This window comes from Netta rufina (assembly GCF_964035555.1).
Source record: "Netta rufina genome assembly, chromosome: 3".
NCBI lineage: Eukaryota > Metazoa > Chordata > Aves > Anseriformes > Anatidae > Netta > Netta rufina.
Window position 1 is genome coordinate 79,281,889 of NC_140125.1, and position 26,871 is coordinate 79,308,759.

At 40.3% G+C, this 26,871-nt stretch overlaps 1 protein-coding gene across 1 annotated transcript in view; it reads left to right on the forward strand.

Moving 5' to 3' along the window:
- Nucleotides 1–804: 804 nt before the first annotated feature.
- Nucleotides 805–26,871, forward strand: part of CLVS2 (clavesin 2) — a gene marked incomplete at both ends in the record, with an annotated part of 50,264 nt that continues 24,197 nt past the window's right edge. Inside the window, 2 exons of the mRNA XM_084285297.1 lie at nucleotides 805–1,193; nucleotides 10,381–10,555. Of these exons, the coding sequence (XP_084141423.1) occupies nucleotides 805–1,193; nucleotides 10,381–10,555 (564 nt within the window). The remainder of the gene's footprint in view (nucleotides 1,194–10,380; nucleotides 10,556–26,871) is intronic.

Here is a 26,871-nt window from a genome sequence, read left to right on the forward strand (position 1 = left end):
GTGTGCGCGTGTGTGTGTGTGTGTGTGTGCAAGGCGGGGCCGTGCCGCCCCGCGCCGGCTGGTGCCATCTGGGAGCCGGGGCGTGGAGCGGAGGAGGGCGCAGGAGGGGGACGAGCATCCTCAAGGCCGAGGCTCCGCTCGTCTTGGCGGCGAGTGGGAGGCTCCACAGCACCGGTACCAGCGAAGTACCTGCGGACCGGCTCGCATCCTCCTCCTCCGTTTATTTTTTTGGGGGCTTCCTCCTCCCCCACCTTTTTTTTTTTTTCTTTTTTTTTTTTTTTCCCCTGCAGTCCTTCGGAAGCGCTGCCTGCCGATCTCCCCTAAATGGTGCCGCTGCGGGAAGGGCAGCCCCCCTGCCAGCCCCGGGCCGGGGGAGCACCCCGGGGTGCTCCTCGCCCTGCCTAGCGGCACCGTCCCCGTCTCTATCCCCGTCCTCGTCCCCGGCGGGGGCGGGCGGCAGGCGGCAGCCCGCAGCCCCGTCCCCGGCGGGTGTCGGCGCCTCTGCGGACTGGCCCCGGGGATGCTGCGGGCCGCCGGCCCCCGCCGCGGGGAGGGCGCTATGCCGGCGAGATAACGCGGCTCCGCCAGCAGCCCGGGGGCGTCGCGGTGCCGGCGGGGGGAGCCAGCCCCCCGGGACCCGGCTGCCGGCAGCCGCCGCGGCGTCTGGGCGGCCGGAGCGAGGCCCGGCGGAGCGGGGAGCGGAGGCTGCGCCGGGGCCGGAGGCTCGCCTCGAGGCCGGAGGCCGGGAGGCTGCGGAGCGCAGTCAGCAGAGGCGGGGAGGAGGAGGAGGAGGAGGGCAGCGCCATGACTCATTTGCAGGCAGGTCTCTCCCCCGAGACCCTGGAGAAAGCCCGGCTGGAGCTGAACGAGAACCCCGACACCTTGCACCAGGACATCCAGGAGGTGCGGGACATGGTCATCACCCGGCCGGACATCGGCTTCCTCCGCACCGACGATGCCTTCATCCTGCGGTTCCTTCGGGCCAGGAAGTTTCAGCACTTCGAGGCGTTTCGCCTCCTGGCCCAGTACTTTGAATATCGCCAGCAGAACCTGGACATGTTCAAGAGCTTCAAGGCCACAGACCCGGGCATCAAGCAGGCGCTGAAGGACGGCTTCCCCGGCGGGCTGGCCAACCTGGATCACTACGGCAGGAAGATCCTCGTCCTTTTTGCTGCCAACTGGGACCAGAGCAGGTAAACGCGGAGCCACCCGCCTGCCTTAACCCCTTCTTCCCCCGGGGGATGCATGGGAAAGGCTGCGCCAGAGCAGAGGGAGGTGGGTGGGCAGTGGGGACACACCCGGCTCTGCCCGCGGGGGCTGGGTACCAGCCTGGGAGGAACAGAGAGATAAGACAGAAGAAATGTATCTTGTGGCTTAGGGCCTCTTCATCCTTCTCATGCTGCATTTCGGGAGGGATGTGGGAAGTGCTCAGGTGCTCTTCTCAGCAGGGTGATTTGAGGTTTATACCTGCCTGCCTGCCCTCAGCCCAAGTGAGCTGGCATGGTAGATGATGTGCTTAGTCTTCTGACAAAGGCTGGCTGCATTCCCTGTGCTGGTCTTTCTGCTTCAGCAAACACAGAGCTGCCCAGGTACAGTAGGATGAAGTGGGGGTAGTTGCTGTTTGCAAATCAGGAGTATCTATCATGGTTCTCGAGCTGAGAAGTTTGCTTGTGCAGGAAACGGAGGCTCTGAATCTTTTCCCTCAGCTAAAGAAAGCTCCTCCTGAGCCACCTGGAAATGCCAGGATGGGAGTTACAGCAACCACTTCTTTGACTTCTTGACTTAGCAGGCTGACCCAAAAGCTGTCTATCACCAAGGCCCTTTCTTTTAGCAATTAGCTTGATAATATGTGACTATCAGGTGCCGTGCGCATTTTCTCCTGCAGTCTAAAATTGCAGTCACCAAACAGCTCGACTTACGTGTAAATGAATGAGTCCATAAAGGGCGGACTCTCTAAAACCTGCACCTTTGAGCACTGCAACTCTAGGCTTCTCTAGGTTCTCAGCTGGGAGCAGATTTAAGATCTGCAGCACTTAGAGAACTTAAAATTTTGCTAGTTGCCTTCATCCACATTGTCTTGTGCAATCAACACAAGCAGGGCACTGGCAGGGCTGATATAATGAACTGTGTAGGTATCCCAAGCTCACCTAATTTGAGTTGGGGAGAACACAAACATCTAGCAATGTGGATAGAAAGACCGCAGTCTGGGGGATTGTCATGCTTGAGCCTGCCCTCAAAGTGTTTGTGGTAGGTGTCCTCTCGCACGCTGTGTTGATGGCCATTGCAGGGAGTGATCACTCCACTCTTGGCACCAGTGGGTGCTCCAGCTAGGGATGGATCTCTGCCTGGGGGACCATCATGCCTCTCCTCCTCTCCAGACAGGGTGGCCACATGCACACTGCTGCCTGGGAAAGTTCCCTGGCCCTTGCCAGTCCATGAATTGTTCTCAGGGACCAGGAGGATGTTGTTTGGCACAAACCAAAGCAGTGCTCACAACCACGCTGACAACTAACAAGCGTGCATGCACATAGGCAGAGCTGGGGCCAGTGTCCTTTTCCTGCTTTGGTAGAGGGAGATGAAGAAACAATGACAAACAGAGGTGGTACAGCTAAGGATTGAGTGGCTTCACTGTAGTATTATTTTTCCCATAAAGACCAGGTCAAATTTTTATTTAAAACAAACAAACAAACTCCAAAAATTCTTAAAATCCCCAAAGGAAGAATTAGAAAAGAAGTGAATGTTTAGGCTGTTTATTAAATCATGCATCTACCATGAAGGTGTTCCCTTGTTACAGGTAGCATGGCCTACTCTATTCCCTTATTTCTCGATAACGAAAACAATTCTCAAAAGTTTATATGATACATTTAGACCAATACTTCCTAGTCAAAAGAACACCAAGAACTTGAGTTCAGACAGAAAGTTGCATTACAGAAAATAATTGCCATGTGAAACGAATAGCTTTATTTTCTTCTTGGATGTGCTGATATTTAAACTTACCAGTTGACACAACAGGAAATGTATTGTGTTTTTTTCAGGAAGTCCTATTTCCTAAGAAACTGTCATTCCTTTCTACAGTCCTTTTGCTCTATCTTATAATAGCAAAGTCACTGAGGTCCACCAGAGTACCTAAGGGCCGTGTTTGCAACAGGGTCCCCACTGCTCTTCAGCAGTGCACGCCTCTCCACCAGGGCGAGGGATTTGCTTTCACACAGACCCTGCAGACAAAGGGGAGAGCACTGAAGCCCAGACATGGGGAGTGGCTAGCTCCAAGGCACACAAGTCAGTGGCAGATCTGGGAATAGAGCTAGGCCACTTTCTTTTCTAATTAATTGTGTGTCTTCCATTATGTGATGTTCACAACTGGACCTGGGGGGGTATTGTGTAGGGAGCATAGTGGAGTTGCTGCACAGTATGCCTCAAGCTTATGCCTTAGCTGACTTGAGGTACTGCAGCATGTAAACAGCGCTCCCCTGACAGCATCACTGGGAGGATTACTTTTCAAAGTTTGTTTTGTTAGGACCTCATCGCATGCTTCATAAACTAAGTAAATAGAACACAGCAAGCCTCCAAATTTATCATGTGTGTACAAGTTATTATGGCCAGCATGTAACCATTAGAAATAAAAAGTTCCAATTTGTTATTTAAATGAATTGCAGACATACTATAGATGATTTATATAGCACCAGCAGCCTATGATTTACATAGTTCCAATTAGAAAGAAAAGCGTGGGAGGCAAGAATTCCTGTGGTAAAACAAGCCTGTGTACTCAATGTTAAATCACTAAATTAAAGAAGGGCCTGAAAACTGTACCAGATGTCCTACCATCTGAACAACCAAATCAGACATGTATTTAAAGCAAACAAACAAACAAAAAAAAAAAAAAGAAAGAAAATAAAAGAAAAAAGGAAGCAAGGTGAAGGATAAGGCATGGAGTAGCCCAGCAGCTTTTCAACAGGACCCTGCTGAACTCTCCATCCTTCCTCTACTGTTAGGGAAGTCAAGATGGATAGCATTCCTGCCAGGATAGCACTCCAGGGGGAATCAGCCTTCCGTATGATCTTCCAGACTGTTGATTCATAACTACATTTGGCTTGTAGGTGTGTACTTGCAGTTGAAGACTCCTCTTTTTTAATATGTCCAGCTGGTGAAGGTTTTTTTTTCAGTTAATGGTACAATTAACTTCAGCTTTTGCAGCAAAGGATCTGTTTCCTTGCATGCTCTTCTGTATGCTTCACAGCATCTGTACACAAGTTCCCCCATGGAAATTGGTCCGTTTTGATACTGTTTATTTGAAATCTTTCCCTGCATTAATTATCTCAGAGCTTTCCTAGAAAGTGCAATAGAAAACTGCAGAAGAAAAATCCATCGTTTTTGTCTGTGTCATAGTGACCCAGTAGCTCACAACATCCTCAGAGCATACAGAAATCCACTGCACTTATTATCATTAGAGCTGCTGTTGCCTCAGATAGTTTAAAGCAAAGGCTGAGTCCACTGCTTTGCTTTCAAAGATGCACTTTTATTTGCAGAAATGCTAGAAATTTTTCCTTCGGTTATATGAAAATTTCAATTCTGTATCTATTATGTGGCTGCTCTGTTCCTCAGCTCGCTATTAACCGGCTGAGTTGGCAGGGTATTTTTCAAGCTCTGATGGAGGCAGTGTGACAAAATAAATAGCAATACCAACAGTAATAACATATTAACAATAAAAAATACCTGGTTAATAGAATAAATTTTTGTATGGAAGTAATATATTTCAATTATTATTTATTAACTAGTGCAAATTAATTTCTTTCTGCAGCTTCTCCTGCTGAATATCTTATGTTTCCTAGCTTTTCCTCATGTATCCATATCCACCTATTCACATGTGTATTTGGATTGTGTTTTGGCTAGGGATCTTTATGATCAGTGTGTGTGTAAAACTTAGGTCAGCTGATTCTTTCTCCATGGTTGTGGCTCTCAGACACTGGGCTACCATAAGGGATAATGAATGGTATTAAGTATGAATCAAAGAGATTGATGAAATCTTGTAAAATCTTTGACACTTTTTTTTTCTTTCCCTTTCCCCTGTACATTTGCATAACACTGGTGATGCTTTTCTATTCTGAATAAGGGCCTGCTGCCACTTTTGATCCCCCATCTTCTCAGCACTCAAATCTATACCCAGATTGATGAATCAATGCGATCATTTCTAGGCATCATTTTTAGGTACTCCTGTGTATATCTTGAGGGCTCTTTCAATAAAATTATAAAAAATATTAAGCCAGAACAGTAGGTTAGAAATGGGATGATGGCTAGTTTTCTCCTTTAAATCTCAGTGGCACAAGGGCTTCCTTGACAGAAATGCTTTACTTGCCCTGACAGTGGTTATCTTAGAATACAGGTTTGTGAATTTCTTACATGTTTGGGACCTTCAAGAGATATGTGACTTAAATTCAAGTGAAGAAAAACTACCCTTTCTTCTAGTTAATGGTTTACATCCTGAGAAACAGAATCATTCCACTCAGGCTTAATTTTATGATTTACTTAAAATTTCATGATACTAGGGATAGGGTGAGGATGGGGCAACAGAAGCAAGAGGGCAACCTTGCCAAATTAGATAACCTGTTATTCAGTTTAAATGTAAATTGGGTGGGACCAAAAGCTGCCTAAACAGAAGATATGGTGGATGTCACCTATCACCAAGAACATTACATATTGAAAACAGCTGACACAGCTGGATTTGACATGAGACTTCTGCCTCCTGTGTTCTCCCTGTCTTCCCCTCCTCTTAGCCTAGTGGAAATCATGGTGGCCTCTGGGAGTGGAGAGGATGCATAGGCCACATAACCAAGAATTGAAGATGAAAGATCATAGTGAGGTACTACCAAGAACTGATAAACTGATAGCAGTGTTTGCCAGGCAGTTTTTCCTATGATAACTTTGATGCTGTTTGTGTCCCATAAAAAAAAATAATCAAAGAAGTTTTCTGTAAATTGTTGCCACTGATAAATTACAAGACAGTGAAATGTTCTGTAGTTTGAGATGTTCTGTTTTTGATAAATCAAAGCCTCAGTGAGGCATTACTCTAGTAGGCTCTGTTGCCATTGAGGTAGAAATGGTAACCCTCTTGTATTTGTAAGAATCTCTGTCAACATAAGTATTAACTTTGCAGACTCATTGCCTCAAAGCCAACTGGAATGAAAAATTTCAAGAGGAGACACCAGTCCCCACCTCATTTGAACTCAGGCTAGGACTCACACAGAAAAGGAACATTATGAGTGCATTATGTATGTGTTGACATATTTCTAGCTTGTGTTATTCACATTAACAGCTGGGCTAAAACAGTTGTCTAAACTTTACATTGAATTAAGCACAGTTCTATAAATAGAGGGCATAAAATATATTTAAATTAACCATGAATTCTAGATTATCCTATGAAGTAGTGCTACCTTGCTGGATAGAGTAAATCCTGTAAGTGTCTCTTCAAACAAGTGAATGTGACTGCAGTTAGGCATAAATAAACCAGGACTTGTTTGTGCACAGCCCAAATGGCCACAGGACACACCCTGCAGCAGGTCTGCCCAGCGCACCCTGCTTACTCCGCTGTGCTGCTGCAGTCGCTTTGAAATGGGCCAGAGCAAAATGAGAGGCTCCTAAATAAACACTGTAACTTAACACCGATCAGTAAGAATAAAATGGTAGTGTCTTTCATTCACACTGAACACCACATTCTCTTTGTATTATATGTTAATATGTTCATTTTTTTTTTCTTTCTTCTTTTCTTGTCCCTGTTCTCTATATTTTATAGAAAAGCAGTCAAAGCCACCTTGGACCAAATTTATTTCATAGTCACTAGCAGCACATCCTTTTCATTAGTCATATTTCCGTATCTGTAGAGAAAATAATTTCTGTCTTCAGCAGTGGAGTCCCACGGACAAGGTTGGCTCTCTTATGTAAAGAAAAGCTTTTTCTAAGAAAAAAATATACCTTCTTAAATCATTTTTTGCAAAAGTCTGCAAACTAGTCTGCAAAACATTAAAGTATAAGCACACCTTAAACCAGTAATTTTTGCGTCACCTTAAAACTGTAATTTGTGTGTCAACTTTTACATAGTGCTCTGGGTGCTCTATTTCAGCAGAAGTAGAACGTATGAAATGCAGAGTAATGCAGGTCTCTGGAATTGGTGTTTCAGCTTTCCAGGGACTTACACTTCAGGAAGGACTGGAAGATCAGCTTTCAGCAGATGGAGTTTAACTTTTAGCTATGAAGGTGTGAGATACATTTCATCACACATCTGTGAAAGCTGATAAAAGAATTATTTTGGCAAATATTCCTGTTGTGGCTTTGTCTGGGATAGAGTTAATTATGGAGAGACAATTGCGCGTTTAGAATAACTAATGCAGGAATAACATAGCATGGCTATTGTGCAAAACAGGTCTCCATGCTCAGAATGATAATTTGTCCAGCATAATACTGCAGTCACCCACACCTGCCTACTGGTTAAATTTCCAGTGCTTGTCTGGAGACAGCCCATAGCAGATAGTTGGTGTGAGACTGTGTAAACAATTTCAGTGGAATTTGGGTTATCTTGTGGTTACCTGTGGGTAATGGTGTACCCATAGGTTTGCTTGATGTGTGTTTTTTGTATATCTGCACCAAGTAATTTTTCCTACCTTTTGTATACAGAGGATTTTCATTTCCCTCAAGTCCAGTCAAGAGCTGAGCACATGTTTTAGTACAGCCTGTGCATCCTGGTGCTGATATGAACAGCAGTAGCAGGGAGGTGAAAAGTTTCACAACATGCAGGTGGAGTGGATTTAAGACGAGTCTGTACATAAATAACTATGTGCTATTGGAAAGCATTAATATAGTTTCTTTAATCATATTTCATTTGCTTGTACTGTTCAAGTGATACCTGCAGTATTCAGATTGCCATTTGTCGCACCTAAGTTTCATCTATTTCACCAAGTTTACATTTCTGGCTTGCCTCAGCATGTGTCCAGAGGAAAAGAAGCTTCAAAAATCCACTAATGGATTTGTCTTCTCTGTTTTTCCCTTCTGTACTTAAGCAAAGTGTCAAAATCAAGAGAAGATGTCCATTACAGAATGAAAGATAGCTCCTATTTACAACTAATTGCTACAAAGGGTATTTGAGGGGAGAAGCTTCTTTCTTAGTGACATGTCCCTGCATTCTCTTAATATGGCTTTTTAGACTTAAAAGAGTACTTCAAATACCTTCCTTTGGTAGAAAATGTTCTTGTTTGCTTTTAGCTAGATCTGTGTTCTTCAGGACTTGTTTTCACTGAGAGGACAACCTTTTGTCTTTTCCTGTGGGAAAATATACAGTATTGTCATTGCACTGTGGACTGTATTTCTTACACTAAGCAAACATGAAATAGGAGTTATGCTGAATATGGCACAGATTTGTGGAGACCCAGCCCTGTGACTATTGGTTACTCTCTGTGGTGTCTGAAGTCCTGGCCTCATTGATACCTGACAGTTTTTCCATTGTCTTGAACAATTTAAGAATATTGTTATGTATATATGTGTTTGCATATATACATCTATACATGTATCACTTAGGTATACATAAAATATTTTAGGGACTGTCTTAGAGGACTGATCAAAGCATCCTTATGTCTAATGCATGGGATTTCTAGCAGCCTTATGCTACCAGAGAACTATTATTCCAAAGCATGTGATGTCTTCATAAAGTTCCTAGGGAGGATGTCAGAGATCTATATTGGGAACATGGGAATCTTCTTGGACTGGAGGTTGGGTGTTTGCAGAAGCCATCTGCTTTGTGGAGCTTCTCTCCTGGAGAATGAGTATTTTGAATGGGGTGGTATAAATGGCAAGTGGGGTTAAGCTAATTTTATGATTTGAGTATTTCTAATGCTTTTCCTGTAAATATGAGTTCTAGTAGATCTTCCTCATACTGAGGACATTTGTAAATAGCTCTCCCAATGAATCATCAATTGATATAATTTCCTCCTCTGTGGCATCTTTCCCCTGGGAAGGTCTCTTACAGGGTGTATTTGCAACTAATTTTATTTAAAAAAATACTATTTATGAGAACTGTACCACCTTCTGGAGCTAACCAGAGGGTTTGGAGGCAGTTGGCCACTCTCTGTCCCAGCCCCTGCCTCTGAACACAATGCTCTACACCTCACTCCCTCAGGATAAGCACACTTTAATCCTGGTCCTGGCAGTTGTACAAAATGTAGATCATACAGGGATTTTTAGTACGCACTTTGATTAAGTGCCTCTACTGCCTTTGCATGCCTGTGTTGTTGCAGATAGGTAGACTGGCCTGCAGATAATCAAAAAGCCCATTTTAGTGCCAGTGAAATGTTTTGTAGTATTCCTGCTTCAAAATGCTCCTAACACATGCCATTTCACATACAGCTTGGTCAGGAAAGAGCCAATGAATGATTTTTTTTTTTTTTTTTTTTTTTTTTTTGGTAGTGGTGCTGAGGGTGTTTATTTGTTTGGTCATTGAGGGGCCTCAAGAGCAACTCTGTCATTTTCCCCCCGTGACTGGATGTCATGGTTGGGCTGGGGAGCTGTGCTGCTTGGAGAGAGGGAGAGCATCACCTCTGCTATTCCTGAGGCTTTGCCCATTCCCCGCTGGGGAGTTTTGCCCAGGGCAGGCAGGGTGCACCAAACTTGCTTTACTGTACCTGCTGCAGAAACAATCAAACCTTTGATCCCTCAAGGAAGAACTTCCATTTTCAGTAATGGCCTTTTTTTTTTTTTTTTTTTTTTTTTTTTTTTCCCTGCCAAAGGGAAATAGAGAATTTCAGAGTCTTGAGGATTTCCATAGGGAAATTACAGAGAAGAATTTTGCTTGTGCAGTTCACTCTCCCTGCTGAAAAAAATCGGAACAAAAAAGAGGGAGCATACCAAACTACCTGCAAACTTTAGATCTCAGAAGAGTAAAATATTAGAAAAAAAGTTATATCTCAGAAAAGTGAAAAATATAGAGGAGAATATTAAAAATCTTATCCTAGTCAAACAAATCAAATTCAAAATCAAACTAAAACTTTCTTAAATGAAGAGAAGAATCATGGAAAACAAAGATTCCCCTATTATTTCCTGGGGAAAACAAACTTTCTGTTGTTTACTTGTTTTAAATTTGTACAGACAAATTGGTATTTTATATTCTTGTATTTTTCTTTTGGATAGCTGATGGTTTAGATGTCTATAATCCTGCTTCAGAGGATGAAGTCAACTAACTGAGCTTTCGAGACCTTCCTGGCTTTACATACCCCTAGCTTCTGAGGTTACGTGTGCATCCCTTTCTGTTTGGATAAGCAGAGGAACACTGAGAACTTCTCCCTGTCTGTGCTCTTACCCTATCTTGGCATACATGGCTAATTCTCCCCTTCACATTGACAGGTACACACTGGTGGATATTTTGCGCGCCATACTTCTTTCTTTAGAAGCCATGATAGAAGACCCCGAGCTGCAAGTGAATGGGTTTGTTTTGATTATAGACTGGAGCAACTTCACCTTCAAGCAGGCCTCCAAGCTCACACCAAGCATGCTTAGATTAGCCATAGAAGGCCTTCAGGTAATGTTTTTCTTTTCCTTCTCTTCCTAATACCCTCCCCCCCACCTTCTCTTTTTGGATGAAGCTAAGTTGTGAATTCAACATGGTAACTGCAGTAACTCTTAGTGTATAAGTGCCTTCTTTGCAATAACTAAGAGGTAACTTCTCTGTCTTTATCCCAATGTGGCTGACTTCCTGTAAATTCAGACCATAGCTTCTGGAGCAAGTTGCAAGTAATCAGTTTATCTTGTCGTTTTGGACAGGACTAATGGAGTGTGTGGTTCTGCTGCCTCCCCAGGTCATTTGTTTCATAGATTCCGCTGGAGACAGGCTCACACTATATCACTTGCCCTGAAAAGTGTGGCACACTGTGAAGAGACAGGTAGCTGGGACTATTTACTCACTGTAAGGTCAGCATGTGCTTGACTTTTTTGGTCAGGATTAATTTGGACAGCAGCTTCTAGGTTTGAGCATGCAGTGATTTAAATTTATTTCTACTCATTGTAAATGTACTTTACACAGCACAGGCACATATGTGGAAAGGATACCACATAGCTCTTGACCCATGATCTTTAATGCTTATTAAAATGAAAACCTGCAATGTGTGAGGTAGTTGTTTACTGTACAAGCTTGAGGTGCCGTGTTAAAAATACCTGTAATTCACTGCCACACATGGCAGTGTGCTCTGGTTTTACAAGGACATATATTTCTTTTCAGTGATATTTTTACCATTTATACATTTTTATTACTTATAAAGCAAAATAGCAACCTAAACTTTGAACTTTCTTCACTTTGATATTGCTATTTTTGAAGAAACATGGAGCAGGAATATGGAATTTTAATCTACATCTTGAAATGGCTTAAACAGCATCCAGCCTGCTGTTGCACAGAGAAAGGTGGTGACAGTCATGAGATGAAGATTTGAACTTTCATTTTGTTGTTCTTCCATATACAATGGTGTGATTCCATGGTCTTGAGATCTACATCATAAGACAGCAGAGAGATCTGTACTTTAATAGTGCTGTTTTCTTTTATAGTTTTTTAACGTTGTTTTCTTTGTGCTGCTTTTAAAAGTTAACCATTGTTTTCTCATTTAGATCATGAATAAATACTTTAGTAGTCTTTGTTTTTAAATGGTGATGTCTCTACTTGGACATGAATCAGAGTTTTTTTTGACGAGAGCTGCAGTGAATCTGAAAGTATGATATATGACCTACATCTGAAAGTATGATATATGATCTACCAAACTTCAGTTGGACTTTGGAACTCTATTCTCCAGCCCCCATATAGTTTATTGGTGAGTTGAGGTGAAGTCTGTAATCCCCAATATCTCCAGTCTGACAGTGGCTATCACCCAGGGCATCATTTTTTTGCCCACTCTCTCCAGTCCTGTTCAGTCTAGGGATGTAAAATCGGGCACAAAATGCTGCAGAAGAGGGAATGAGAAAGCATTGAAGTGGCAAATATGAGGTAAAACTTAACCAACACTTGAGTAGTCTGACCTAATGTGTGACGTGTTTTCTGTAAGCAGCAACTTTGACAAGGCCTTTTATCACAATTTTTTGTGATGGGGGAGGTTCAGATTGGATATTAGGAAAAGATTCTCCACTGAGAGGGTGGTCAAGCACTGGGACAGGCTCCCCAGGGACGTAGTCAAGGCACTGGGCCTGACAGAGTTTAGTAAGTGTTTGAACTGTGCTCTCAGTCATATGGTCTGAATTTTTGGGTAGACCTGTGTGGAAGCAGGAGTTGGACTCGATGATCCTTATGGGTGCCTTCCAACTCAGGATATTCTATGATTCTATGATTTTGCAGAAATCAATTAGATGGGCTCTTTTAATACACTCTTTCATTTTGGGTGGAGAAGGACTGAGGGATTGAGGGCTAACATTCCTATACAAGCAAAATTAACTGATTTGCTAGTCATGTTTTGCTAGTTGTTATACTACCTAGGGACTTGTCTTTATTTATTTATTTATATATTACTTAAATAAACATTTTTTATGTAGTGTTATATTAGAATTAATGAAAAGGGCTGAAGACAACTGTGCTGAGCATCTTGGACAGAGAACCTCCCTTCAAAAATAATTATGATCAGGAAGGAAATAAGAGGAGAGCATGGTGAAAAGATAGTGCAGAGACACTCTGGGCAAGGGATGCATTTATTTGCATTTTACAATATTTAATTCTTGACATATTCCATTTTCTTACCCTCAACAGAGATTATTTTTTCTTTCATTTTGGACAAAAATATGTAGCAGAATCATCTTTCTGAATGATATTAAATTTAAAAGTGCTTACTCAAGGAAAAGAACAAGAAAAACTCATGAACACAGTTTGTTTATGATTTTTGTAAGTACTTTAGGTTTAATCAGAAAAATGGAATTTACTTTGGCTTATAAGGTTTAACAGGGCTCAAGATGCTGAACTTTACCATTTGGGGAATTTAAACATTTGTTTTACTTGGGTGGGAAGGGACAGGGGAAGTGGGATTAGTGACCGCTAAATTTGCTGTTGACCAAATCCCTTTGCCTCTTCCATGAAATCTACTAAATTTGCATTATATTTGCTTAACTTCCAGAATATTGAATATGGCATGTAGCAAAGTGAACTACTTACAAGCTATGGTGTTTCTGGGCTCTTCACAACTGCTTATTTTTTAGGAAATTGCTTTTGAAAGTATAGTAAGTAAATATATACAGTTTTCTAATGAAGACAGGTTCTGCTTTACACTTCATCTGCATATATGTGTTAAGTGGAAGTATGAAAAGAAGCATACTCCTAAAGGACTTTTATACATTAGAAAAACCTCCTAGGTATCTGCAGTTGTTTTCAGGAAAAAGGCCTCTTGGCCATGACATTTTTAATCGTAAAGGCCAGTGATCATCTGTGATTCAATGATTAACTGATGTGAATTTCCAGCATATCCATCCCAATTTTACTGTACCATTCAACCATTGCAATTTAGTCCACTTCTGATTTTTAGGTCAAGGAGGTTTACTGGCCAAGAAACAGTGACTGACTCCTGTGGAGGTTGGGGCACTCAGCTAGGATTCTTGATGCTGCAGTTTCAGCTGATTCATTGGCCTTGTCCTAATGGAAGAAAGTGATACTCTTCCTTTTGGATGCTGGTGGTTACAGGATTTATGTTGCTCCTAGTCTATGAGAAGGAGAATTAAAATGTAGATCCCCTATACTTTCTGTAGTGAAGAATAAGCACATAAGCAAATACATGTGGTATTCTATTTTCTGAGAAGGATCTGTCTGGATTAGTCACCTGGGAGTACCTAACAGTTGAGGGCTGTGAAACCTGAGAGATGAGAGTATCAAACATTACTTGAGGAGTAAGACCTAAACCTAAACTCTGACTCTGGTACCTTGTCTTGGCTCTTCCCAGAATATTCAACAGACCGGTGTCTGTGAATCACGGTCTTTTGTTGACCTCTTTTCCCCATTTATTGCTTTCTGAGTGCTGAATTTGGGCTTGTGAATGAGCTCATTTTACTCAACAGCTCAGCTCCTGAAAGCAGGAAATGTTATATCTTGTTACAATGCTCTGGTGTCTTGAATAAGTCCTTTTCAAAACTAAAAATTTTATAAAATTTTGTCTCTTTCTCCAGCAAGGTGCTGTAGTCTGAGTGCTTCAGCTACTTTTCTCATAGAAAGAAAAACTCTTGAGAACTCAGAACAGTCAGCCCTATCTTTAAATAGGTAGTGATGAACTCTGAGCTATTAATACATGAGAATGAAATCTTGCAGTTACAGTCTTGTAAATAGCTCTAAGAAAATATCATCTCAATATATAACTTTGGTCAAAAAGCAGATCAAATGTTAGCAATTATAAGGATAGGAATGGAGAGAAGAAAACATGCTGAATCCACTGCATACATCTGTGCAATTGCTTCCATCTTGAACTTTGTGGATGCTTTAGATTTTCTGTCTCAGAAAGACTATTTAGAACTGGAAAGCATTAACTGAAAGAAAATAATCAAATGTATGGTCTGGTATATAAGGAGCAACTTAATTGTCTGGGATTCTTCAGGATGAAAGAAAAAAAAAATGTGGAGGGAAACTACAGGTATCTTTAAAACCATAAAACCACAGGATAATCCAGGTTGGAGGAGACCTCAGAAAATCAGCAACACCAAACTCTTGCTTAAAGCAGGGTCCCTCTGAGGTCAGACTGGGTTACAAAACATGTTTTGGGTGGCTGGAAAGAGCTGACAGGCTGCAGATGGGCCATAAAGATCATCTAATTTCACCCCCCCTGCCACGGACAGGGACATGGTGATTTATATGATACAGTGATTCTTTATACAGTAGCCAATAATTTGTGGTACTCCTTGCTGTGGAAATTCTGGGTGCTAAATATTGTGTTCAGGTAAGATGGATAAGTTAGTGAAATAGAAATAAACTGAGGATTACTAACTACATAAAAACCTCATAAAGGATTGGAATTCCTTGGGCTGCACACAGTTGGAGATGAGGTGAATGCCAACTGCAAATATCACATAAGCTGTCTGTCTTGTATGTGCTTCAGACACTCATCTTTTAAGGAGAGGATGTAGGGTTAGATGGACATTTGGTGGGATATAATTAAATCATATATACTTCTCCCCGCCCTTATAACCTTTCTTTCATTTTACTGTTCCTGTCTCTCTGATGATCTCTTTTGCCTTAATATGTAGCTGGGGACATGGGCAGGAGGGAAGAGGTTCTAGGTATGATTCTTTTCTTTGTGATTGTCCTTTTATAGCTACCCGGGCTTTTTCTCAAGTATTAGGACACCACTGTTTTCAGAAGTAATTTTTTTTTTAAAAAAGGTGACAAAGACCAAAAATTCAAATTTATGAAAATTATGTTGAAAGTTCCATTTTAGTATTAGGTCCAATAGGCAGCTTGGGGGGTAACTGTAAATGAGTTTTGCAAAATAGAAAGTTGTGGGCATGCATGAGACACATTAAGTGATGATTGATTAACTGATATTCAGGATTCTAAGACCTGGAACACCAAATCCTTCTTAAATGCTTGATTTCTATTTAGCTCATAATGGTAGTTGCATACATGACAGACTCATTTTTCATGTTGTCACTCAGGCAGGCTGTACCTCCAAATGCTTTGCAAAATTGCATAGTTATTGGTGGCTGAGTATTAATGCTTCTCATCTAAATGAAGCAACGGAGAAAAGGAGATGATACACATTTGTATTGGAAACTGAACATATATCAACAGGATTGTTGCAGAAGACAGAAGAATCTTGCTTTTGAGTTGAGGATGTTTACAGGGACAGACTGATAGTGTTTGGGGGACAAGGCAGGTCTTTCAGCTGATTGTGACTAATTTTTTGTTACAAAGGAAGGATTCATAAGCTAAAACATACTCATTACTCTGAATGTGAAAGCAAAATAGAAAGAACACAAAGACAGCATGCTTCCAGCTACTATTGCTATCCAAAACATCTTTAAAACAGTTGTTCTTGTGAATTGTAAGCATAATAACCCCAATCAGATTTGCTGCAGCAGGGTAAGATGGAACAGCCACCTAGTTTTGGACTACATCTCTACAACCAACAGGTTGCACTGTCAACAATTTGTAGGCCAGGAACTTCTAGAACAAAGGATGCCTCTGAAAACAGTATTTTGACTTCACATAATTACATGGTTGAGTGCTCTATAAAACACACAGACACACACACGACTTTTAAATATCTTTTAATCCCAATTTAAAAACAGCAAGATAACTCAGAAAACTTGACTTTACTGCTTCAGTTTTCAGTCAGTTTTTGAGATTAGGGTCCTGCACTGGGGAGGACATTAAAAAGTAGTAGGCTCAAGATAGTTAAACTCTGTAAATGTCAGAGTCCCCTGAACCCAGGACCAGCTCAGAGACTGAAGGAATGTGCTTGTAAACAGCACAATTCGTATCAGTTCAATTCATGTTCTGCAGCAGCAGCAGAACTGGATATTTATACTAAGAGTTCATTATTTTAAAAGAGCTTATCTATATTTGATCTCTTTTACTTTTAAAAGGCCATGAAAAAGGCTTGCTGGCAATTTGCTGTGGAAAAAGGTTGGGCTGGAGCTGACTGTTAGTTCTGGCTTCTCACCCCTGGATGGGCTAAACCTGCCAGGTAAGAAAGGACTTGATGGCCAGAGCTTGAGTTCAATTGCTTACAGACATGTCTATGGCCAGACATGGCCATTGACATAGCCATTATTCAGCACGGTCCAGGCTGTTAAAAACTTGTTCTTTGAAGCAAGAATAATTCATTTCCTTGCCAGATTCTTTTATGATGATCATCAATAAAAAGACATTGAATGCCTTCTAAATAGTGATTTATTTTCACAAATGTGTTTTTTAAGATGGCGGGATACAATTATCTATCAGTTATTTAGTTATTTACCTATTTATTTATTTGTTTGTTTATTTATTTCAGCTAAGAACTATTCCAGTGAAATATTACTGTTAAAAGCATCTGCTAATTTGTGGTGCCCACTGTGACAGGCCATGAGACAGTGGCTTGATTTTTAGACATATTTTATATATTCCCAGTCCAGCTGCCATTGACTTGCCATCAGGAGGATTCAAGATGTGAAGATTTGATCTCCAATGCTCAAACCAGGAGCCTGAATTCTAGCATGGCCTATATTTAGAGCTCCTCATTAAATGGTCTTTGAATATGGCTCTGTGTGGGCTGCTGCCTCTTTGAAACAAGTAGTAGCAAGCAATAAACTGAGCTCCTCTTTCACCCCCAGAAACTCTGCTGTGTGGCATCTTACTGAAAGCTGCAAGGATCCATAATGGAGTTAAATATCTACCACAGAAACACTGCCACTGGAGTTAGCAGAGTAACTGACTGTAGAGGGTTGCCATCATCCCTGTGAAACAACATGAGAAAGAGAGTGGGCACTTTGCCAGTGTTTTGCAGATATTTGTTGTAAGCAAGGCATGATTTGTTGTAGGGATCTTGGCTTTATTCAGGCTCTTTGATCTAGCTGGCAGAGACTCTTGTGCCTGTTCCTCCTGCCCTCTGAGTAGCCTTTGTCCTAGCCCTATCACTTCCTCAGATCCTCATCCCACTCCTTTACACATTGCCTAGTTTTGTACCAGTCTTCACTGATGTGGGCTTTTGTCTCAGTGTCCTGATGGCATGCCCCAATATCTATTGTTGTGGGTGATTGCATGGCACGCTAAGGTCATCTTAGATTCCCAAGGAGATCTGAGCATTTTGTGGACTTCAGATCTCCGTACAGCCAGTGTTCCCATTGCTCTTCACGTCATTCCAGAAAGCAGCACTAGAGAGTGTGTCCTGATCATTTGACATTTGAAGTGAGTCCTTTAGGCAGCAAGTGGTTAAGGAAACTGTTGCTGCAGTTACTCAGACTGGAGCTGGTGTGCTTGGTATATATGACTCAGTGCTCATGGGGCCAAGCAGAAGATGACAGGAACTTCTGGGGGATGTAGTGGAATGACATGATATGATCTAGGAAAAGATTTACTCATATCCATTTTTTAATTCTGCTTTAACAAGTCAGCCATGATTAGTTTACAGACCAGTGAAATAGTTGCCATTTTTCCATCAGTTCTTTAAACAGAAAAGAGCATCCAGTTAGAGTTATTACAGCCTGAGAAAAAGATAATAGAAGAGCTTCTTTTTGTACATGCATATTTTTTTTTTTTTTTGGTAAATGCTAACCACTTTTTTTCCCCTTGGGAAACAGAATCTATCAGTATTAAATAATGACAATAAATGCATTGCCCTGATTAAGCTGAAAAATTAGTATTATGCTGAGGTGAGTGGCACCAGCATGAAAAAAGTAGGGCTTGTAGCACGAACTTGGTGTAGGGAATTAAATTTTGGCACCATGATTGACTTTCTGTTGTCTCTGGTAGTCCACAGTTCAACAAGTATACAGTAACAACCATTCCTCAATTTCAAAATATATAGTTATTTTTGGAAATGATCATCCTCAGTCAACACCTACATATTTCTCTTTCCTTCTATATCATATGTTCCTGAGGGATATAAATAATTTCCTTCCTCATAAGGTCACTCAGAAATAAAGCTAATTTGTTCTAAATCATAAAGACAGGGACCGAAGACGGGTTTTAAGATCATAGTTCACCTTCCTGCTAAGGTAAGATTAGCTCTCATGTATTATATTTTCTAGTACTTCACACAGTTTAATTTAAAGTCTTAAAAGTATGTCTGGCACATTCTTTGAAAACCTTTCCATGACTTCTTTCTCTTTAGATTTCCTCTCAGCATTAATCCTAAATTTTCAAAATGTCACCCCTTATAAGCACTTCATTATTTCATCTGGTGCTGTTGAGGCCAGAGAGTATGAAGCTGGTGTGTGAGTATCTGTTTTTGTCTCACAATAACCCAAATAAAGGAATTATTTGAAGAAATATCTGCAACAGTGATGATCTAGAATCAGGACCTGTGGAGGTTCTTTATGTCTCATTTGGGAATGTGAGATTTGTGTTTTCTTTCTTGATATGAAAATCAATGAGATTCTTCTTATTTGGGGAACTTAAATTTACTTCTTTATGTGTCCAGATTGCCAGTGTTATCAATCCATTTTATATACACCTCTATGAGGTTTGCCTTATAAGGATATGCTGGATCATTTTTGGATAACCTTTGTTTTCTCTGATGTTCCTAAATCTTGTGTGATCTTATTGGGCTGTGCACAGTTGGGTTTCTGTTACTGTCTTCTGTATATACTGCCGTTGCACTTAGTCCATGGCATAACAGCTGAACCTTTGTTGCTCTTCAAAACAATACGTTGTAATTTATTGTTATTTTTGTTGTTGTTTGTTTATAGTCCTTCAGAAGTGTTCAGCTCCTATGACAATTATTTTATTGAATCCAATTTGACTTTGCTTCTAAGCAAAAATTTTCGTTGGCTATAAGCGATTGTCATGCAGGAAAAGCAGTGTTATGATATCTCCCTAATGTTGAAAAAGCACACATGGGAGATTCCTGTAGGGGTACTGCCACGAAAACATGAAATTATATTGTTTGGCTGGTGATGGTTTTCTCTCATTTCATGTTTCATAATGAAAAAAAAAATAGGACAATTCAATTCTCATATGTTTTGATTGGCATAACTAAGTTTAAATAGGTGCTAATCCAGTGCTTTAAAATAGTTCAGGATCTGAAAGTTTAGATTTATAACACATTAAAATATAAATATTTTTAAAGGAAAAAGTTAAGTATGAACTTTTTCTAAAAATTCAACTTTCTAGAACACTCCCAACTACGATTAGAGTATCTAATGGATAATACATTAAAAACAGTAATAAAAGTGTAACAAAACAACAACAACAAAGCAAATAGAAAAGAAATAAACCCAAATCAAAACAGATTTTGCCATCCATTTTCTGCATATTTTGCAAAGATCAGAGCACATTTTTAAAACAGTCTTTTGAGTTATTATTACATGGAATGAGAAAGAGCTTGTAACCTTTTCCAGTGTCTTCTGTAATAAAAAGATTGAGCACATATGTTCGTCTAAATTTAATGAATATCCAAACATAGATATGGACTGAAATCTGAGGTGGCTACACTTATTATCCCATTGGTGGATATTTGGGTGTAGATTCAATGAAAAAAAAAAAAAAAGTTCAATACTAGTAAAGCCTTATATCAGCATCTCACTCAGAACAGTTCTGGCTCTTGTCAAAGTGCTTGCAGTTTCTTGGGTTACATTTTATGTTGTGCCTCACAGTTTAGGCTTGAGTTCTGGCTATAAAATAAGTATTCAGTCCTCTTATGATTGACACTAATGCCACAAAATCTGTGGCTAAAGATTGTGTTTTCAAGTGTATTTGTTATTAGCTTGCTCATGTAAGTTGGTTCTTAAGAATCAGCGAGGAGCTGGCTGATCCCTTTAACCATTTATTTTCCCATCCTTTATCCCTGGTGGTTTTAAGATATAAACCTTTTAAGCAAGTAAGGTTTGCTGCAAGTTGGGTCTTGTGTTTCAAAGCTTTTTGTTAGGAATATTCAGCAATTGATTTTCGCTAGAAAACCTGAGGGCATCTTCATACTACTGCTATCAGTATGATCCAATTCTGTTCTCCACAGAAATTCAGCAGGGGTGCAATTTAATGAGACCAATGAGAGGAATCTGACCACTCTATTTATAGAACACTAATTGATCAGGGTAGCCATGATAGTAGGAAACTTCAGAGAAAATCAATGTGGTATCAAATGAAAGTAGCACTCAAGCTCTTAAAGAGACCTGCATGGAAAGCCAATTAAGTATGAATCTATTTGATGATCCATGGGGACAGCTAGGACCATGTGTGTTTTTCAAGTTTCAAAAAGGAAATCAAACTCAATAGCATCTTACTTGCAAGGTTACCCTTACTATATATTTTCTTCTTCATTCTATTGATATACTCTCCCATTAAATCTTGATGAATTGTTTTACTTTCATATGGTGACTGTAAATGCCTTCTTTTAAGAACTGCTCTTTGACAGCCTTTACAGCATTTTTGTAATGAGCTCTGATGTCCCTCTCTGAAGAAAGCAGTAACACTTTGTAGCAGGACTACATAGCCTCTTGGCTATGTGTCCAGGGCTCCAGCACAGTCCCAAGTCTCAGGGTTTTCACTTACATACAGGAAGAAAAAGGTGGTCCTTCGATCTCCATTTTCATTCCTGTCATTCAAACACTTGTGATTGTGGTAGATATACAAAGCTTAACCATTTATACTTATTGCTAGTGTTTCTTAAAGGCCATGTAACATATTTTCTGCATGTACAGATCTCTGCTTCCTCCTCTGATTTCATTTTTGTTTCCTCATGATATCCACTGGAAGTCCTAAACAAACCCCCATGCTCCATCCCCAAGATTTTTATTTTTTTAATTTTGTCAGGTATTCTCCTTAACTGTGTGTATCTGCATGACATGGGGCTGGCTGCATTTCAATACAGTGTGTTTGGGTTGCTGTAGCAAGGTGGAGCAAGGAACAACCTCCTGTAACATGCTTCTGAAGGATCCAAAAGGGGAACACACATGCGCTTTGGTGACTTACCTATTCTAAAAAAAAGGTGACAAACAGCAAGGAGGAGAATCACTACTTAGACTTACATGCAAAGCTGTTCAAGCTAGTAACGTGCCTCCTTTCCTTTCATGATTAAATGTGCTTACAATTAAGTAGATAAAAATCTTGCTTCGTTTTACAGCATATGGGATACAATGAGGAAGAATTCTGAGGAAGAATTCTTTTTTTTTTTTTTTTTTTTTTTTTTTCCCTAGTAAGATAATCAAAGGCACGGCATTTGAAATAGCTGCATAAATAATTCTGTTTTTCTGCTACTGAACAGGAAAGGAGTAAATAATCTGTACCTTCCATGAACAGTTAATTTCTCTGGGCTAAATTTATATAATGGCAATATCTGAGAATGTTAATAATGCTACATTTTTTGTTCATTCAGTCTTAAGCATAGGTGGAGGCAGAGGGTTGTGCCTTAATTAGCTAGATGAATAATGTTAGAAATATTGGCAATTATCAATACGGTCTTCATCTTTCTTTAAGCCCCAATTGGGAATACAGTTCCCGATGACATCAGCAGTTGCCGTGGTGAACTTTCATAAGCTAGTCTTTAATCTTTCATTAAATCACAGACTAGGAAAGCAGACATGAGGACTGCAATGAAAAAATAATGCATTTGCAGCATTGATGTCTTCTCTGAAAAAAATATAAAAGGCATGACTTTGTGTTTTTGGAAAGAAAAATTTTCTGCATTGGTGAGCACACTCTACCAACCACATATATCATCTAAGCAGTACCATGAAGGCATAAATTGCAGGATGTGAACAGAGCAGAAACATGTGGTACTTGAGTGTGATCAAAATCAAGTATGACACTAGGGCCTGAGTATGATGAATAGCTCAGCACCATTATGCTCAGTGTTGGCGAATGGAGGTAAGAGTGGCAATTTTTAGTGGCTCTTCTTGGTACATTGGGCTTTAGACAAAAGCTAGGTATTTTTTAGTTTTGGCCAGAGCAACAGGTGTAATTTTAATTATTGAACAGGAGGACGCTAGAGACGAGTTCTTCATGTGAACTACCAGTGCAGAGATGATTAAATTTGTATTTGTGGAGGTGGATGTCGTGGCTGAGAGATGGGGAGAGAAGAGGAAGGGAGTGAGGGCAGAGTACTTTGGGGCCTGTGCAAAGGAAAGTTTTTTGGGAAAAAAAATCGCCAAAAGACAGACCTGGAAGGAGCTGAACCAGCTGAGTAACCAGATCAGTTTAGGATAACTGCAAATTGTGTACAAATCAGATGTACCAGTAGAATTGTGTGGGAGGACAGGACAGGGTCTGAGTTTCATTAAGACCAGAGTAGAGTATGAGTTGAAACTCAAAGCAGTTGAAACTCAGAAAAATGTAGGACCTCAGAATGCAGAAGAGCAGTGAGTGGGCTGTAGAGCATCTAGACACCACACAAGCAATGTGCACAGAGTTGGGAGGGCAAATGGAGAGTAGGCTGTGACTGACAAGTTTGTTGCACTGAGCTGAGAACTGAATTAGGAGTGGAAATATCTGCATCACCATTGAGGGACATAAATGTGCCATCTAAATCTTTCATTTTCCAATAGTCTCCAAAAATAGCAGTTTGGGTCAATATGTAATTGTGTCATTCTGTGCTATCTTGTCTAATAAGAGAAACCTCTTCTTCCCCATGAACCTTAATGTGCTCATGCTATTACAGCACTATGGCTCTAAGAATAACATCACTGTAGTTATTATTTGCACAGTTCTCAGCAGTTTGTTTCTGCCCAAGTTTTGCTCTACCAAAGCAAATTTTTGTTCTCTGTTTCCTTGTCCTCAACTAATAGGTGCCCATAGACAGGACTAGATATTCAGCCAGTGCTTCTCTGTCTTCTATCTATCTATCTATCTATCTATCTATCTATCTATCTATTCATTCTGTGATGTGCTTGCTTTTTGGTTAAAGAATTGCAATAGCAGTTTCATATTTGTTTTCCTAGATTAGAAATAGAAAAACCATAATTTTAGAGTTTGGAAATGTAGAAGATTCTGAAAAGACATTAAGGAACAAAGCTACAACTGCTCTGCTTCATTCTGAAAATACATTAATTGAAAAAACAAAACAAAACAAAAACAAAACAAAAAAAACACAAGCCGAAAATATAAAAGCAGAATCTATATATCTATATATCTCTCTATATTTTTTTTTAACAGATAGTTTGGATTGATTTTCTTTAAAACCATGAAGTGTAGCTCACAAGCCTTTTATGTTTTCCTGGAGCTTTTCCTTCCTAGAAACATTTTTGACAATTTTAACTTAGTCAAAAGAAGTACATTAAGTGGTAATTTCTGTTGCCAAGCATTATTTGCCAATGCCTTGCCTTCTCACACATAGGTCTGTACTGGTGAAATGGTGCAGAAGTGAAATTGCCCAGGTCACAACAGGAGAAATGATCTGTGAGAGCATTCCGTTGTGTTTTCCTACCAGCACCAGGTTCACACTCATGTTCTTGAAAAATACTGCTTGCATGGATGACAGACAGTTACAGGGCTGCACATAGGTTATTGCTGTGAGAAGGGAGCCTTTCGGAGATCTTCTGAGTCAGTGGTACCATCTGTCCCTATTCCTGAGGTAAGACCGGATGGTGTGAGCAAAGCTCTGGCATGCAGTTCAGCTTTTTATTTGGCATTCCAGAGTTTGAATCAGCTGCAGGCTGACAGGGAGGTTGGTTTAGAATAACCTGTTTTGTTCCATGTTCTGCAGCGAACTCAAAGCATAATCTGCTTTGATTCACATATTGTATTGCAGGAGACATATTTTTTCTGCAAAGCAGACAGTTTAAAAAATTATATATTTTTTTTCCTGCTGTTTAAATTGGGCTAGATGTTACTTAGTTTTACCCCTCCTCATTCAGAAGTTTGTTTTCCTTTTAAGAATTCACTAAAAACTAAAATAGGACTTCAGTCAGATTCAGTCAGGATTTACATAAACCACAAGCATTCTCTTCCACATAGTGCCAGCCTGGTTTTCTTCCCTGTTTTTTCTTGTGGAAGCCATGTTCCTGTAATTCCTTTCTTGGGTTTGATCCTTCCAACATAGACTGAAGTTCACAGCTTCAGTGAACGCATCAAACCTAATGTGATCAGAAAAAAAAACAACACCAACCCTTAAACTGAATAATTAAAACCAAAACAAACAAACAAACAAAACAACAACAACAACAAACCCTGTGTCAGTAGAATAGAAAGAAGGGTCAAGTTCCCTACAGTGTTGTGTGGGGGAAGGTGGTGGCCTTGCAGTGGGAGCTGTGGTGTTAGAGGAGAACAGGACTTTACAGTTAATTACAAGAATGTTTGATTAGCTGAATGTTTGGGGGGATTGCAGTAACACTACAGAAAATAAAATCAGAGAATTTGAGCTTGGTGCTATTAGTGAGCTTTCAGCCAAGTAGTATGAAACGTTGGGCTTGTCTGTGGAAGACAGAACATGTATAGGGAAGTGCATTTCAGCATGGAGATGACAGTTAAACACTTGCAAGTGAAGTTAATTCTGCAGGGATGACACTTAATGGGAATAGGGGATAAAGAGGTCTTTGGCAGTGTGGTAAAAACAGGAACTGGACAGTTGCTGAAGTTGAAATAGAGTTAAGAGATGAATCAAACTAACAAACAAAAGTAAGGGGAAGGCTGCAAATGGAAGGGTGACATACAGCGTTGAAATATGGAGAGAGCAGTCTGTGTGGCATGGGGAAGCTGGGGAGGAGTGGAGAGGAGAGAAAAAGGGGTAATGCAGTAACTGAGGGCATCCCATTTCTTGAGCATTAACAATTAATTCTCATTAATTAGAGAAGAATTAATTAGAATAGAGGCGGTACGAGCAGTGATAGAAAGAGATATTTTACAGTGAAAGATGCTGTAATGCATTTATATGCTAAAGAAAATGACAAGGGAAGAAGAGGGGGTGAGAACAGGAGCCGTCACTGCAAGAAAATGTCATCAGGAGTACAATTAGAGGAGCTGGTGCTGAAAAGCCACATCACTGGGTAGGTTTCCAAGGTAACAGGTGGAAGTGTCAGGGGCACAGGTGAAACCCAGGCATGGAGTGTACCCGCTGTGCGGTAATGACTTGGGGTAGAGTTTCATTTTTGTTTGCTGTTTGTTTTGCCCTCATTTTCAGGTTCCTAAAATAGAGACCAAGTTTCCTTTAGCATTACATGACAGTGAGTCAAATCCAGCATTTAAAGATCTTTAATTAGTTTTAACAATTGCATTTCTAGTTAACACAAGCAATATAATGAAGGCTGCTTTCCACACCAGCTGAAAAGACTCCCAGCTTACATGCACACAGGCAGCTTTTGCCAAAGCTCATCCACACCTCTGTCACACTCTTCCTGTGAAGCAAAATACTTCAATGCAGGAGGTCAGAACTTTCCTGTGTGTACTGCTTGTCTCATTCTTTGTCAGACATCCTTACATGTTTTCTTGCCCTGTACCCATCTGCAAGCTTTTGTGGTCACACCATGTGTGATCTCTGGTGCATCGCAGCATCCGCATCCTGCATCCTCCTGTGCTTCTGAAGCCCTGCAGCAGTTGCTTGTCCACAGAGATCACCAGAACTGGTGTCAATTTGATGTGGATTTAAACAAAGCTAGGCCTACCAGATTGGACAGAGAGTTACTTGCTTGAATTTCAAAATTTTGGCTTCTGGTTTGATTCTTGCTTCAGGCATTATTTCAGATCCAACGTCTCAGAAAAAGGTATCTTATCTTCCTGGCTAGGAGCTGTGTTCAGGGCAACTCAGTATGATCTTCTCTGGGAACACTTTTCATTTGCAACAATGGTAGATCACCCACTTACTCGTGCACGTGCTTTGAGAGTGAATATCATCTGTAATTTTTACTGCTTTGTGTGGTACTGAAAAACACATCTCAGTATGATACAGAGCAGGGAAGATTCATAGTTTATGTGGACTATATAAGCTATACATAGCCTGATAATCATACCATGATACTTTTATTTTATAAAGTTGATGCTCTAGTACAATGTGCATAGCAAGCTTTCTGCACTGATGCTGGTTCTATTAACCTGTCACTACTTGTTTAACAATAGCACTTTAGAAAAGATCACTTTTTCTTGTTTTTTTTTTTTTTTTTTTTTTGGTTTGTGAACATATCTACTTTTATGTCAAAAAATACAGTGAGAGAGAGCTTTACTCCAACAAATAAAATACCTGTAAATTGATTTTTCTTCTGTGAAATGCAAAACCATGAAAAGGTCTTGATCACAGTATTTGTTTACTGTGAATTCAACTTCTCTGTTAG